The 13,706-nt window shown below is 39.1% G+C and overlaps 1 protein-coding gene across 3 annotated transcripts; it reads left to right on the top strand.

Moving 5' to 3' along the window:
- Positions 1–239: 239 nt before the first annotated feature.
- Positions 240–12,989, top strand: zgc:101663 (alpha-1,3-mannosyl-glycoprotein 4-beta-N-acetylglucosaminyltransferase C). 3 transcript variants are annotated; one of them, XM_026945028.3, is made up of 5 exons: positions 240–1,429; positions 6,699–6,791; positions 6,923–7,047; positions 8,865–8,985; positions 9,909–12,989. In XM_026945028.3, exons 3-5 carry the CDS (start codon positions 6,934–6,936, stop codon positions 11,039–11,041), a joined length of 1,368 nt encoding a protein of 455 aa, XP_026800829.3. In that variant the 5' UTR covers positions 240–1,429; positions 6,699–6,791; positions 6,923–6,933; the 3' UTR covers positions 11,042–12,989. The 3 variants fall into 3 exon arrangements, with proteins under 3 accessions (XP_026800829.3, XP_026800828.3, XP_034167879.2); XM_026945027.3 differs by lacking the exon at positions 240–1,429 and adding an exon at positions 4,479–4,990; XM_034311988.2 differs by lacking the exon at positions 240–1,429 and adding an exon at positions 5,011–5,493.
- Positions 12,990–13,706: the final 717 nt, after the last annotated feature.

The raw sequence follows: 13,706 nt of genomic DNA, 5'->3' as shown, positions 1-13,706 counted from the left end.
TTTTTTCGCCCCCAGGTATTATACAAAGATACTACTGTATCTGCCTAACGCAGACATGTGCTAAAAGGAACTAAAACTATGCTAGCAAGATAAGTTCACCCACTACTATTAGAAGATGGCCAACGTGATATGTTCAAGAAATGCTTTACTCAATCCAATCTGCATAAGTTCACTTATGTGGCAAATGTAGTTCTATTTAAAATACAAGGCCAAGCTGGCTAAGTCTTAAAGAACATTTTCTTAGACTGATTACATAGCTAGCGTGAATAAATATATAATAAGGAAGTGACGGAAGCCCAGAAGGGCCGTGCGTTATTTCTTTTTTTTTCTCTTGTGATCTCAGGATAACGAAAGTTGTTTTCTCGAGATCACTTGTTTTTCTTGTGATGCCAAGAGAATGAAAGTTGTTTTCTTGAGACGATGACTTCTTTTTCTCATACGTTGTAATACGTTACTCTATTGGTCCCAAAGGGGAAATTTGAGAAAAATAATATTGAACTCTGGTATAAGTCACAACAATACCACTACCGCTTTACTAGCTATTTAGTGTTCAGGCACCTCCTGATTAAAGTAAAAACAGAAGTGCTCATCCATGAGGTGTAGTATGTATGCCTAATAATGCATTTCAACATATGAGAAAAATAAGTTGTGATCTCAAGAAAACGTTTGCTTTCACAAGACCACAAGAAAAAATAAATCTTGACAAAGCAACTTTCCTTATCTTGGGATCACTAAAAATATGTCATGATCTCGAGAAAACAACTTCAGGAAGTTCAGCATGAGGCAACGGTTTAAACGATGTTGCAAATGTAGGTGTGTTTGAAAATGTAATTTAGGTAGCTTTCTGACATTGCTGAAGAAACGTCTTAACGTCTCCTCACCTGTGTATAGATAATAACAATAAAAGCTGGATAACAGTCAAGAAAGAGACAAAAATGTCTGTGTGTGTTTGTGTGTGTTTGTGTGTATTTGTGTGTACTTCCTGTGGAAAAATCTTGCAGAGGGTGAGCAGTGTTCATGTTTTTATATCTTGATGAGGTCATTTTCATGGGGATATTTGGTTGGTTGGTTTGGTGGAAATCTATTTTTTCCCCTTATAGTTACTGAGAATAAGGTTTGGGTTACAATAGTAAGATGTGTGTGTGTGTGTGTGTGTGTGTGTGATAGGCAGGAAACCTACACCAGTCCTGTAACAACTGTGTAGAAATCTTTTTATGAGGAAGTAGGAGTGTGTGTGTGTGGTAAACTGTCCTTGGTTTCTGCTTCCTCGTAACCTATACATTACCTGTAGAGAGTGTTACCTACTTTACATGACAGGTGTGTGTGTGTGTGTGTGTGTGTGTGTATGTGTGTGCGCGTCTTTGTCGTCATCTCACATCTACCTGCGAGCTCGAGTGCAGTGAGAGGGTGCAGACTGATCAACGCTCAGGTGAGTGTGAGCACTTACGTATTCTCACTACTTTGCCTTTGACTCAGTGAGCTTTTATCAAATGACTGATAGCCAGATATTTGGTGCTTTACTGTAAATAACGATCTCAGGTGTGTGTTTGTGTCAAAAGTGAGATTATCACATCAGGGCGAAGTCTGTGTTAGGATAGTCTGACTGATACACTATGGAAACATATTTAAAATGTATCAACTTGTATATTGTATACTGTATATTTTATATATGATCACAAAAACACTACACTACATTGATGTCCAGACTTTCATTCCTCACTCTCTTTACTTCTTACCTGCATTCCTGTTGCTTTCTGCAGTATGTAGTCATGGAATAATTTGTAGAAGTTAATAACTCAGTAATATGCTAGGTGTTTAAGGGGTTAATCCTGGCAGATTTTGTCAATGTAATGTTTAAGGTTTCACTAAAACGTTTTGGTAGTGGGGACGTTTTTTGTGTTATCATGTAAACCGGGATCTTTTGTATTCATTAACCTCAGTAAATGATCACAGCAGAAGTGACAATGAACTTTTGCAGACATGAAATTCCAGCATTAAGGCATTTGAAACATGTTGTGAGGGATAATGATGATAATCCTATTTTACAGGACTGGGTATAAAGTGATATTTAGCTATACAGTGGATAAAAAGTCTACACACCCCTGTTATAATGAGGACCTTCATGGTATGACTTTTGAACCTCTCTGCTCTCCTAATATTTAATATTAATATTTTTCGGCAATGAGATCCCGTACATGCTCTGTAAGCTCTTTGAGGACCATGGCTTCAACAGTTGGATGAAACCAAACCGTGTCAAGAAAATCCGACAGAAACAGCTGATCTTTATTTGGGTTTAATCAGAATAACTTCACTGATGACAGGTGCATGATAATTACTTTTGAACGTGACTTTGAATGTGATTGGTTCATTCTGAGTACACTCACATATCCCATTATAAAAGAGTGTGCACACTTACGCGAACAGGTTATTATTTGTTTTTTCTTTTTTTTTTTAATCCCCTACAAATTTCAATTTGTTTTTCAATTGAATTGCTGTATCACATTAAAGGAGTTTCATTTTTACATCACGAAAGCCTGCAATAAACAGGGGTCTGTAGACGTTTTATATCCACTGCACATATGTTTCACTACAGCCTCAGAAACTCTGATTCAGATGAAGGACTTTTGTCTAAAATGGCAAAATGTTCTGTTTCACTGGAAACTTTGCATACTACTCTGAATTTTCGCCAGACACACACACACACAAAATCTAAGTGTCTTCTCATGTTACACAGCCGCTAGCATGTCTCCAGTGTGCTGGGTGGCTGATGGTAGCATTTTAGCATTGAGCTCTTGCCCACTCGGCCATTCAGCAGCGTGATCGGCAAGTTATAGCACTAGAAATTTCAGCATACCTTATTTAGCATTAATAATTAAAAAATATATATAATTTGAATTTTTCAAGGGCCCTTGACTTCCGGGGGCCCAAAGGGGTTGCTTGTCTTTGCCTAGTGCTAATTCTGCCCCTGCATACTGATTTATGGTTAAGAGCTCCTCCGCTCTTAAAATCATGTTTTAAAGTTCACTAAAGTTATTTGATTAAGTTAATTATACCTTCCTCAGTAAGTTCACCTAACAACCTGTCCAACTCAAAGAAACGAGTAAGCACAACTACAGAGGTCCTGATGTTCAGTAAACTCAAAAAAGCTTTGCCTTATTTTTTTAAGTTCTTAAAAAACTCAACTTTAACTCAACTTTTTATTTTTTTCAGTGTATGAAGATCTCTAACTCGCTGTCTGAGCTCATTTGAAAATATAACCATGTGCTATAGAATGAGTTTAATCTTTTAGGAACATATCATTGCACTTTATAATCTAGGTGTGCAGTTTATTAATAACGTTAAAAGTGGGAAGTGGGAAGTGGTAGCTCAGTGGTTAAGACGATGGACTTCTGATCGGAAGGTTGAGAGTTCAAATCCTAGCACCACCAAGCTGCCACTGCTGGGCCCTTGAGCAAGGCCCTTAACCCTCAACTGCTCAGTTGTATAAATGAGATAATTGTAAGTCGCTCTGGATAAGGGTGTCTGCCAAATGCCGTAAATGTAAAAGAAAGCTTACCTCGTACAGATGACGAAATCCTGTGCAAGTTACTGGGACGACAGACCGCGCATGCGCAATAACAGGAAGTTAAATGGTCGAACTTAGAAATCAAAATATTAAGTTTTCTCAACTATTCAAGTAGTAATCAACATGCAGTTAAATCGTTTTTATAAGTAAACTCAACACTGTGCTCAAAAATTTGTCCACTTGACTTACAGTTTTAAACTGAGCTAAGATTTTGCAAGTTGGATTTTTTACAGTGTATTGATAACAAGTTCTCAGCAATTTTCAGCGGAAACTATTACTATTAGCAACATTAGCATAGCTACATAGTTATCTAACATTACATACATTTCAAGGTGGTTAATCCAAAGTATTTCCTTACATGACTCTAAGTAATGAAATCATATCTATTGGATCGTTGTAAAGAAGGCCACCGAAATAGTACAGCAACAATGCTAATTCCATGTCCAGTTTCATTCCTTCATCAGTAATAAAACGTACATCGTGGAAAAGCAGTACCAGTGTTTATCGTGGTGTTGTTGCATTTCATGTTTTTTTTTTTTTTCCCCAAGAAATACAGCATTATTTTTGCTGACATAAGAATTATCTGGCTGCACTGGGAGCTTACAGGCTTCAGCCATGTCTTTTTTTTCCTCTCCCAATAAGCTTGCAGTGGGGGCGGAGTAAAGGGGTTTGGGGCGTGGCTATAATATGACATGACACAATATTGGTCTGTAATAAAGTGTATTTGCAGGTGTTTTTTTTTTTTTTTGTGCTGAGGCCATGAATTAGACAAGTATCATAGTATCATGTTCTGCATATTTTTTCAGTTTTTTTTAACATAAAGAATAATAAATAAAGTCAAGTATTGCACCTTTAAAAAAAGATGAGCTCAGCATGTTGTAAAACCCTTCCTGCCCTCCTACACTGCAACAGTAAATCTGACTCTGTAAAGCACAAATCCACAATTTCCATACTCTTTATTTTCATGTCAGATAAGCTAGAGTCTACTGTACTGACAAACGCAAAACCTGCTGTGTGTGTGTGTGTGTGTGTGTGGGTGTGAGAGAGAGAGAGAGAGCGAGGTAAACCGCAATGAGCAGCGCGCGAGTCAACAGCAGATCAGCGAGAACGCACGCGGAAATAAGTTAGTGCCTGAGACACCTCGCGTGCGCACACCGACAGACATCTCGCGCGTTCCCAAAGCATGAGAAACTGGAGAAACGGGTTATTCTACTGCATGCGTCCGGCAGAAACGTGAGAAAAGGCAAAAAAAACCCCAAAACAAAACAAAACCAGAAAAAAACAAAACAAAACAGGAACCAAGACATGATCTGACGGGTTTGTTTTAGAGGATTACTAGGTGCTCGAGCTTTCCAGAACACACACACACACACACACACACAGAGCGCGCGGGTACAGAGACAAGGGACAGGAGCTGTTGCTGAGGTAAGGACCTTCCCCATTGTACTTGTCTGACTAAGGAAAAAACATTAAACTGGACACTTCTTCTTCTTCTTCTTCTTCTTGTTCTTCACACGTTCTCCCTGTGTTGGTGTGGGTTTCCTCAGGGTTCTCCAGTTTCCTCCCACTTCCCTAAAACACACCAGTAGCTATCTGGGCGACTCTAAATTCCGCCCCCTGGGTGTGCATGAGTGTCTGAATGTGTGTATGGTGCCCTGGCACGGACTGGCATCCCATCCTCACACAGAGCGTTCCCAGAAATCCACTGCAAGCCAGATCAGGATAAAGGATCTTGTTAAGGTTAATGATTGAACGGGAACAGTACAGCTACACGTGCAGACAGAAAAAGAGAAGAATGAGCTAACAGGAAATGGCATACCGTACATGCAACAGGTCCAGCAAGTTTTCATGTGGAAAAAAAATTATACCTAAGGTTTGGAAAAGCAAACTTGCTCTCAGGATATTGTAAAGAAGTCCACGGTCCAGAGGTTTTGCTTCTGTCTTTTTTTTTTTATATATATATATTTTTCACACATACGCACACTCTGACACTCTCACACTCACCACACCAAAAGATACACACCCAGGAAGAGTAATCCTTCCCTTTTTCTGTCTTTCATTCTTTAACATGTTTAAACTGTTCAGCTTTTTATGTTTTTAATTTTATTTTAATACTCGTTTCACAGTGAGGGAGACAGGGAATCAGGAAGTGACAGAGTACAGAAAAGACAAAAAGATGAGAGAAAAATTTCTTTATGATTGTAGGTGTTAAAAGTGTTAATGTGTAGTTTGTATGCATTTAATGATTGGGGGCAGTACTGCAGTTAATGGTTCGGGGTGTGTGTGTGTGTGTGTGTGTGTATACGTAAGTGAGGGCAATTATAAGAATATCTGTATGAATGTGGAAAAAAGGCAGTAAAAATAGCCATAGCTATTACAATTGAATTGGGAAAAGAAAGAGAGAAAGAAAAAACTAGAAAAAGTAAATAGATAGCTGTATAGATAGATAGATAGATAGATAAAAAAAGGTCACCAAAAGACACTGCCAGGCCGAGGGCACACCCATCGTCCACACCCCCACCGGATGTCCCCATCCCAGGCAGGCCACCGTCTGCACGTCACGCTTATCCTATTCTATTGTATTTTTCTGGTTGCGTTTATATTGGAAGTTGATATTTTAGTACTCGACTAATGTGATGCTTTAAAAGAAGCGACTTGGAGTTGGTCCAGCCAGGGCAGAAGATCAAGGGGGGAACAAGGCGTGGGCATCCTGGGCTTCCTCCACACCATCTCAAAATGGGTTCACCCAACGTTCAGCTTTTGAGAGCTTAGTGTTTAGTCAGGTTTTACAATTGTCCATGTTTTTTTTTCATCCGCTTATCCAGTTCCAGTTAAAACAGTTATGACCTAACTGACTGTTCATTGGTTACAAATTCAGACCCAACACACACACACACACACACACACACAATATTTCCACATTTATTTCAGATTCTGTGAGATTACATTCGTTGGCTCGTGTTTTGACACGATCTGACCTTGGTGTATTGTATGAACGTGCAGTTGTGTATCTCTGCGAAGACACTAAGTGATTACAGTTCAGGACATTTACAGCACTGCGTTGGAATACGTTGCATTGGTGTAATTGTTAATGTTTTGATATTGATGTTTTACTGTTCTTGTAAACACACAGAAAGGAGATAATGGACTGACACGGTGGTGACCAGAGTCTGAACTGATGGACTGGACTTTTAACAGCAGATGGTGTGAAGCTCACTGATTAAAGGTAGATGATATCCTATAATACAACTTCATAACAACATTATACGGTTTCAGTCAAATAAAGGGCATTTGTAACATGAAGAAGAATGTGTGTGTGTGTGTGTGTGTGGTAGTAACATGCTTTTTTATTTGCAGACTTCTTCAGGATGAGATGTCACATGAAAACGCTTGTAAAGACACTTGTTGGTCTCTTCATCCTTACCTGCTTGTATATCTCCATGAGGAGAGCACAAGAGACAGAGCAAGAGAGAGAACCCATGGTAACACAGACATGCACACACATGCACACACATGCACACACACACGGCAATAAAAAGGCTCTCAGGAATTAATTTGCTTATGTCAACAGAAAATGTTTTTGTATCAGTTGCTCCCATATGTGCAGCTTGTTTTTGCTTCTCTCTCTCTCTCTCTCTCTCTCAGCCTGGGGCTATAACTTATCTTACTGACTTGATGGTTTTATAAGAGGATCTGTTTTCCCACATGACTAAAGTTTGGTCCTAAGGCCGCCACGCATGAGACACATCATGTGCTTAGTTTGACCATAAATGGAATTTTCTCTTTCCTAAACCAAAGAACGACTAATCCCACCCACTGAGCTTGACTGACAGGCAGCCTTACCAGTATGGCATGAAAAAATGACATAAAATAATACTGGCTAGGAAATCAAGCAAATTGCAATTTAATGTGAATAATATGTGTGCAGTTATTATAATATTATCCTTTTTTAGCACTACTTTTTTTCATCAACACACTTAGTCCGGGTTTACTGTTGTCCAGATTTTTTTTTCTTCATTTTTCATTCACTAGCTGTGTATTATTATCTGGATTTGTTTATGTTGCTAAGTATGTTCTGGAACCCTATAGGGCACTGTATCATGTATTTCCCACTGGAAGAAGGCCACCCCAGCAAGCACTTTGTCATGTTTTCTCACACATAGGAGCACCTTAGAGGGCATTTCAATACCATTTTTACCATTTGAAGGGCACCGCATCACGCTTTATGTACCGAAGGGCACTTCTGTAGCAGTAGCTGCAAGTGTGGTATCTGTGTCTGTTTGGTTCTCAAAATATTCGTATCTCTATCTGTATTCAGATTTGAGGCCCCAGGTGAGGTAAAGCAGTTAAGTCTTACTGTAATCACCAGATTGTCATTATATAAATAATTTCTCCATTTAGCCACCCTGCTCTCTCAGATCTTGTTATATTCATGCAAAAGGTAAGTCATCATCCTGTCACTGGGATAGTGTCTGTTTAAATGTTTTAAACCTGTATCATTACCTTCTTAGAAATGAGGCAGCAAAACAGTTATTAGCTGTCATGATAGATACATACAAAATCCATGGTGGTCACAGCAGCAGTACTGTAATTCACAAATCCTGGAATTATTAAACACACTTAATGGGCGTAAGCTCTGGAAGTGTCTTTATTTTGACACATACTTTTGTTTTGGCTTTGGTCTTGTCTCTGCCCCTGTCTTGTCATTGGTTTATTTCTCAAATGTGAAGTCTTGTTGATTAGATTGTCTATTTGCGAAGTCTTGCTCATCGTTTGTGCGAGTTTCTAAGCCTGTGTTTCCTGTTTATTGCTTTCCATTCCCCCCAACTCATTCCTTCCTTTTGTTTTTCATATGGATTCCATTTGATGTTGCCTATGACATTTAGAAAGCTCATAAACCTCATAAACAACATGTTGTGTATGCACTTGAGTCTTGCCAATCACCGCACGTTACACAGACACACTTGTTGGTCCACCTTGTAAGCATAGAGACTATACTTATTTTTTCTATGGAAAATGTGTGTTAATCATCCTCTAACCTCTTGTACCGGCACTATAAACACTACCACGTCAACAGCATATCAGTGTTACTAAGATGCTGAGAATGTTTCACCACCCAAAAAAGGCCTGGTCTTATAGAGGACCATTTTCAGTGGTGGTTGGTGTAGAGCAGGGTTGGCAATTTGTGCCTGAAATTTCCTGTATGAATTACACATTCATATCCACTGTGAAAGCCAAAAACAACTAACCAAATTAGCCACAATGGTATCATACTGAATTAACCTCTTGTGTGTTTTAGGATGCTGCTTGGCTTATTGGGAACTACAGCAGTGAAAAATGCTCTCAGGAACCTCAGGAAAATATCCCATGTCTCAGATCTTCGGTTCGAGTGTTAGCAGGAGATATTCTGCCTCAGCAAAGTGAGAACAAACACTGGTTAATATAGAGTAAAACGTATATATGCTATATTTGCATTAAATGAATATATTTTTCCATAATGAAATTAATGGGAAAAATTGTGGTCTGGCCCAGTTGTGATGCTTGAACCTCATTGAGCACAGCTAGAGTGTGAATTAGGATATGGAAATATATGTAGGCACTGTCTTCGCCATCCTCTTTCTGCCCACCAAACTTTAGTTGCTTGCGTTGCAACGTCTCTTTTGAACAACCCAGGTTAAAGCTCTGGGTTACTGCTCAGGAGGTTAGGGGTTCAAGCCCCAGCACTGCCACTGTTGGGCCCTTGGGCAAGGCCCTTCAAAACCCTCTCTGCTACAGGGCTGACCCTGCACTCTGACCCCAGCGTCCTAACAAGCTGGGATACATGAAGAAAAGAATATCACTATGCTGTAATGTATATGTGACAAATAAAGGCTTCTTTTTCTAGTTTAGCACTGTCTATAGTGCTAAGGCTATAACCATAGTTGTTAGCGGAATTATCTCATACAACAGCACTGCTGTATTGAAATGTTGCTATTTAACAAAGAAAATCATATATTTGTTGATATGACGAAATTTTCTGTAAGCATACATTTATTTAAAATGTATAGAAGGAGTCTCCAGTGTCAGTGCTTTGTAATAGTCAGTAATTTTTCCACCATGGGAAAGTCTTCAGGACAAGGAGTTTGAGCTGTCCAGATTCTTGGTTACATGACAAGCTGTACTTTGTAGAGGCTGGTGAGGTTTATAGGTGGATTAACGTAAGTGATAACAGGAGCTAACTTGTTTGACAGACATACCATCACATTAAATGCAACTATAAACGGCTAAAAAGTGTGACGTTCATTAATAAATTAATGATTGCAATTGTTGGTAAACCGGGTTTAACAGTTTGCTTGTTTGGTAGGGTACCTCACCGTGGGTCTCTCTTCTGTGAAGAGGAAGAAAGAGAATTATCTTCTACAAACCCTTCACTCCATCTTCAATCAGTCGTCGGAGGAGGAGCTTTCTGAGATGGTGGTTGTGGTTCTTCTGGCTGATTTTGACCTGACATGGGTTCACAAAACCCTAACCAGCATTAATAAGCTTTTTCCAAAAAGACTGATCCAGGGTCAGCTTCTGGTAATCCACGCCGACGAGGAAAACTACCCTCCTTTGACAGGCCTGAAAAGGAACTTTAATGATGCTCCAGATCGCGTGACCTTCCGCTCCAAGCAGAACGTAGACTACGCGTTCCTGGTGGACTTCAGTGCCAGGCTTTCCAAGTATTACATCATGCTGGAGGATGATGTGAGCTGCTCTAAAGGATTTTTGTCCTCCATTCGAGGTCACATTCATTCAAAAGGATCTTCGCCATGGGTGACACTCGAATTCTCCAAGCTGGGATACATTGGGAAACTGTATCACTCTAAAGACCTCCATCGTCTGGCTCACTTCCTCTTTTTGTTCTACCAGGAAATGCCTTGTGACTTTCTACTTTCACATTTCCGTACTTTGCTAATGCAGGACAAGGTCATCCGCTTTCGCCCGTCCCTCTTCCAGCACATGGGAACGTATTCGTCTTTCCAGGGAATACATAATCGCCTCAAAGATGATGACTTCCATGATAATCCTGGTGATAACCCCCCAGCCACTGTTTACACTGACATTGAAGTTTTTGGAAATCACAATCCAGACAAAGCCTACAGTCAAGGAGCAAACTATTTCTGGGGCAAGACCCCTATAAATGTTGGGAACTTCTTTTTCGTGGCTTTCGAGAAACCATACATCCTCTCAAGTATTGTGATTCAGACAGGGCAGGATGGGACGGACATTCTTCAGTCTGCTGATGTGGAGCTTGGGGAAACTGTGGTGAAAAGAACAAATGGAGTGGAGTGCGCAGAAATTCACAAGTTAGGAATCCTAAACAAGGGATATTTTGAGATTCATAACATTCACCAGACAGTGAACAGATCAGTATTGTGTTTAAAAATGAGAGTGACTGCAAGTCAATCAAACTGGGTGATCATAAGAAACATCCAGGTCTGGTTAAAGAAATGAGGTAGTATATGGAGTAGGTCAATCACTACAATGCAGGGAGAATTATTAAATACTTACAGTCGGACCCGAATGTCTCACCTCACAATCGAGAACACCTTTTATTTCATCAGTTATGGGAAAGGAGGATGATTCGAGTAAATGGGTGTCTTGTATCTAAGAGACCATAAACAAAATGTGTCATGAGACCCTAAAATAAGATTGATTGCATCATTCCGTGAACCCGGAAACGGATGTGAGCGAATCAGGACCAAATATGTGCTTTTTGTGCTGTAGAGTTTTTCCAAAATATCATATCAATATCTAATGAAAGTAGATTTACAATTAGATGGGACCAAATTTTACTAATAAGCTATAAAAAAGAAATGATAACGCCAACATAGCATTGGGTAGGCATTGTAGAGGGAACTGAATTTGTTAAAATGGTGGCCTTGGGGTAAACTTAGACATTTAGGCATTTGATGGGGGCAAAAATGAGCCATGGCTCCTATTAGCCCACATTACTGGTGATGGGAATAGACTCTGTAAATGGGGAACATGCACTCAGGTAATAACACAATTTATATATGAAATGTGTGTTTAATATTACAGGTTACAAAGGGAAAATGGCAAATAACTTCATAGACCATTTCACTGAGGTAAACAATAGCAAAGGTACTACAAAAAAGTATAGCAATAAAACAATAGCAAAGGTATTTTTCAATGTAAAGCTGTCAAACCAGTATGAGTAGATCTTGAGTTTCGAAAAAAGCGAACAAATGCTACATACAAACAGGAACAATACATGACTGATTGTAATTCCCCAATCCTGTGAGAAAATGTGAGACTTTTTTTTTCTCAAGTGACTACCCCGATGCATGTTATTACATTGTTGATACGGCGTGTGTTTACACAAGAGAGACAGTGAAATCTTATCGTAGTTTGGACGCTTAGAATGACTTTCTTAGTGGAAAAGTGGGAAATATTTGTTCTTATGATTGAGTCTGTGTTGGGTTGGTGAAATTTGAGATAAAATGTCTGCTTCAGATCCTGGAGTTAGTGTGTATCCAGCAATCACTGCAGCAATTAAAGTCAATCTATTTCCAAAAGACAAAGCACAGCAAAATGCTTGGATTAAGTGATTAGGTGTGCTTTGTCTTTTGGAAATGGATGCACTTTAATTTCTAAAAGAAAGGTTGTTCCTAGCCTGAGGGAACTTCCACAACTTAACAATATGGTGTTAATTTTAAATAGGACATTCTGTCATTAAATCAAGTTGCCAGTCACATAAAAAAGAGGCTTATACCATTATGGTTCTTCTCGTGTTTTAAATGATGTTTACCTTCAACAAGATATGTTCTAGGAACAGCAACATCACTTTCTGCGCTCTTGAATGCTCATTTGAAATTTTTTAGATGCAAAACAAACACGTTCACTTAAAAAGCTAGAGTAGGGAGAAGAAGAAGGGACCTGTGAAATTAATGAAAGGGAATCAAAAGTCAATGCAATTGGCAACAAAGGAGTGGACAGTTGATCGGTTAACACTCCAAAGTTTAAGAAGCAAGAGGCAGAAGAAAGTTGGGGTTATGCCAGGACAAGACAATCTAACAGGACACTGGTATTGATAACCCAACTTTTACTTTCAAGAGAAATGATCAAGAATCTTTCTCGACTCCCCAAACCAAAAAGTATCAGCGACACTGCCATGAAAGAGAGTTTGTGTTTCTTGTAACATTGACAGGTGGAATGTGAAGAAGGTAAGAGAGCTGTCCTCTCAGGGTTTAGTGGTGTTTATAACACAGGAGTTTACTTAAGTCGTATGCCTTAGCCTACAGTATCTAAATAGGTCTCTTAAGTTTATAGCAGAACTCTGGGGATACACTTTTTTTTTTTGGAAATAAAATTCTCATGAGGAGGATATAATGACCCTGCAATGTTTTCTCTTGTCTAATAAACACTGTGCTACTTTCAATTTGTCCATGTTATTCTGCTTCCTACTATTTACTACACAATGTGTGCATTTTAATAATTATTCAGCATAAATAGATTATTATGAAACGGATAGTTTTCGTTCTAACAACCGCTTGGCTGAGCCGCTTTCGAGACCTGAAAACTGAATTCTGAATACAATAGGCAAAACAAAAGCTTTTGTTTTGTCTATTGTGAATTTCAGAAAGGTGGTCAAACTACTATGAATGGTTGTGTATTTTTCCATTCACTGCTGTTCTACTTGAAAGGCAAGACGAGACGATGTTATCAAATGTTTGTCAGTCAAACACAAACAAACCTAGCTATGTCATTGTTTATTCTAAACATTTTTTTTTCCATTCCACTTTGTCTACTCAGCGTCCGTACACTCGCAGAAAAAAGGGTACTAAAATGTACCTTTATGGTGGGGCGGTGGAATGGGGTTTCTGTCAAGCTAACAACAAAAAATGCAGTTACCATAATTGGTGTGCAGTTACGAACAGTTAAACTATGTCTGTAGAGGTTTGCTTTGTGTGTGACCTTGGATTAACAGATTCGTTAGAGAGGCGGAGCTTTAGGAAAGCTAACGAGTGAGTAAACAGATCAAGCGTCCAAAAACACACACATACAGACACACATGCGCACACACACAATATACCTGCTGCTCTCCTTATATATATATATATATATATATGTCACTTATATAAGTGACATAGTCCAT

Source organism: Pangasianodon hypophthalmus, chromosome 16, assembly GCF_027358585.1.
Source record: "Pangasianodon hypophthalmus isolate fPanHyp1 chromosome 16, fPanHyp1.pri, whole genome shotgun sequence".
NCBI classification, from domain to species: domain Eukaryota; kingdom Metazoa; phylum Chordata; class Actinopteri; order Siluriformes; family Pangasiidae; genus Pangasianodon; species Pangasianodon hypophthalmus.
This window is presented reverse-complemented; position numbering and strand designations above follow the sequence as displayed.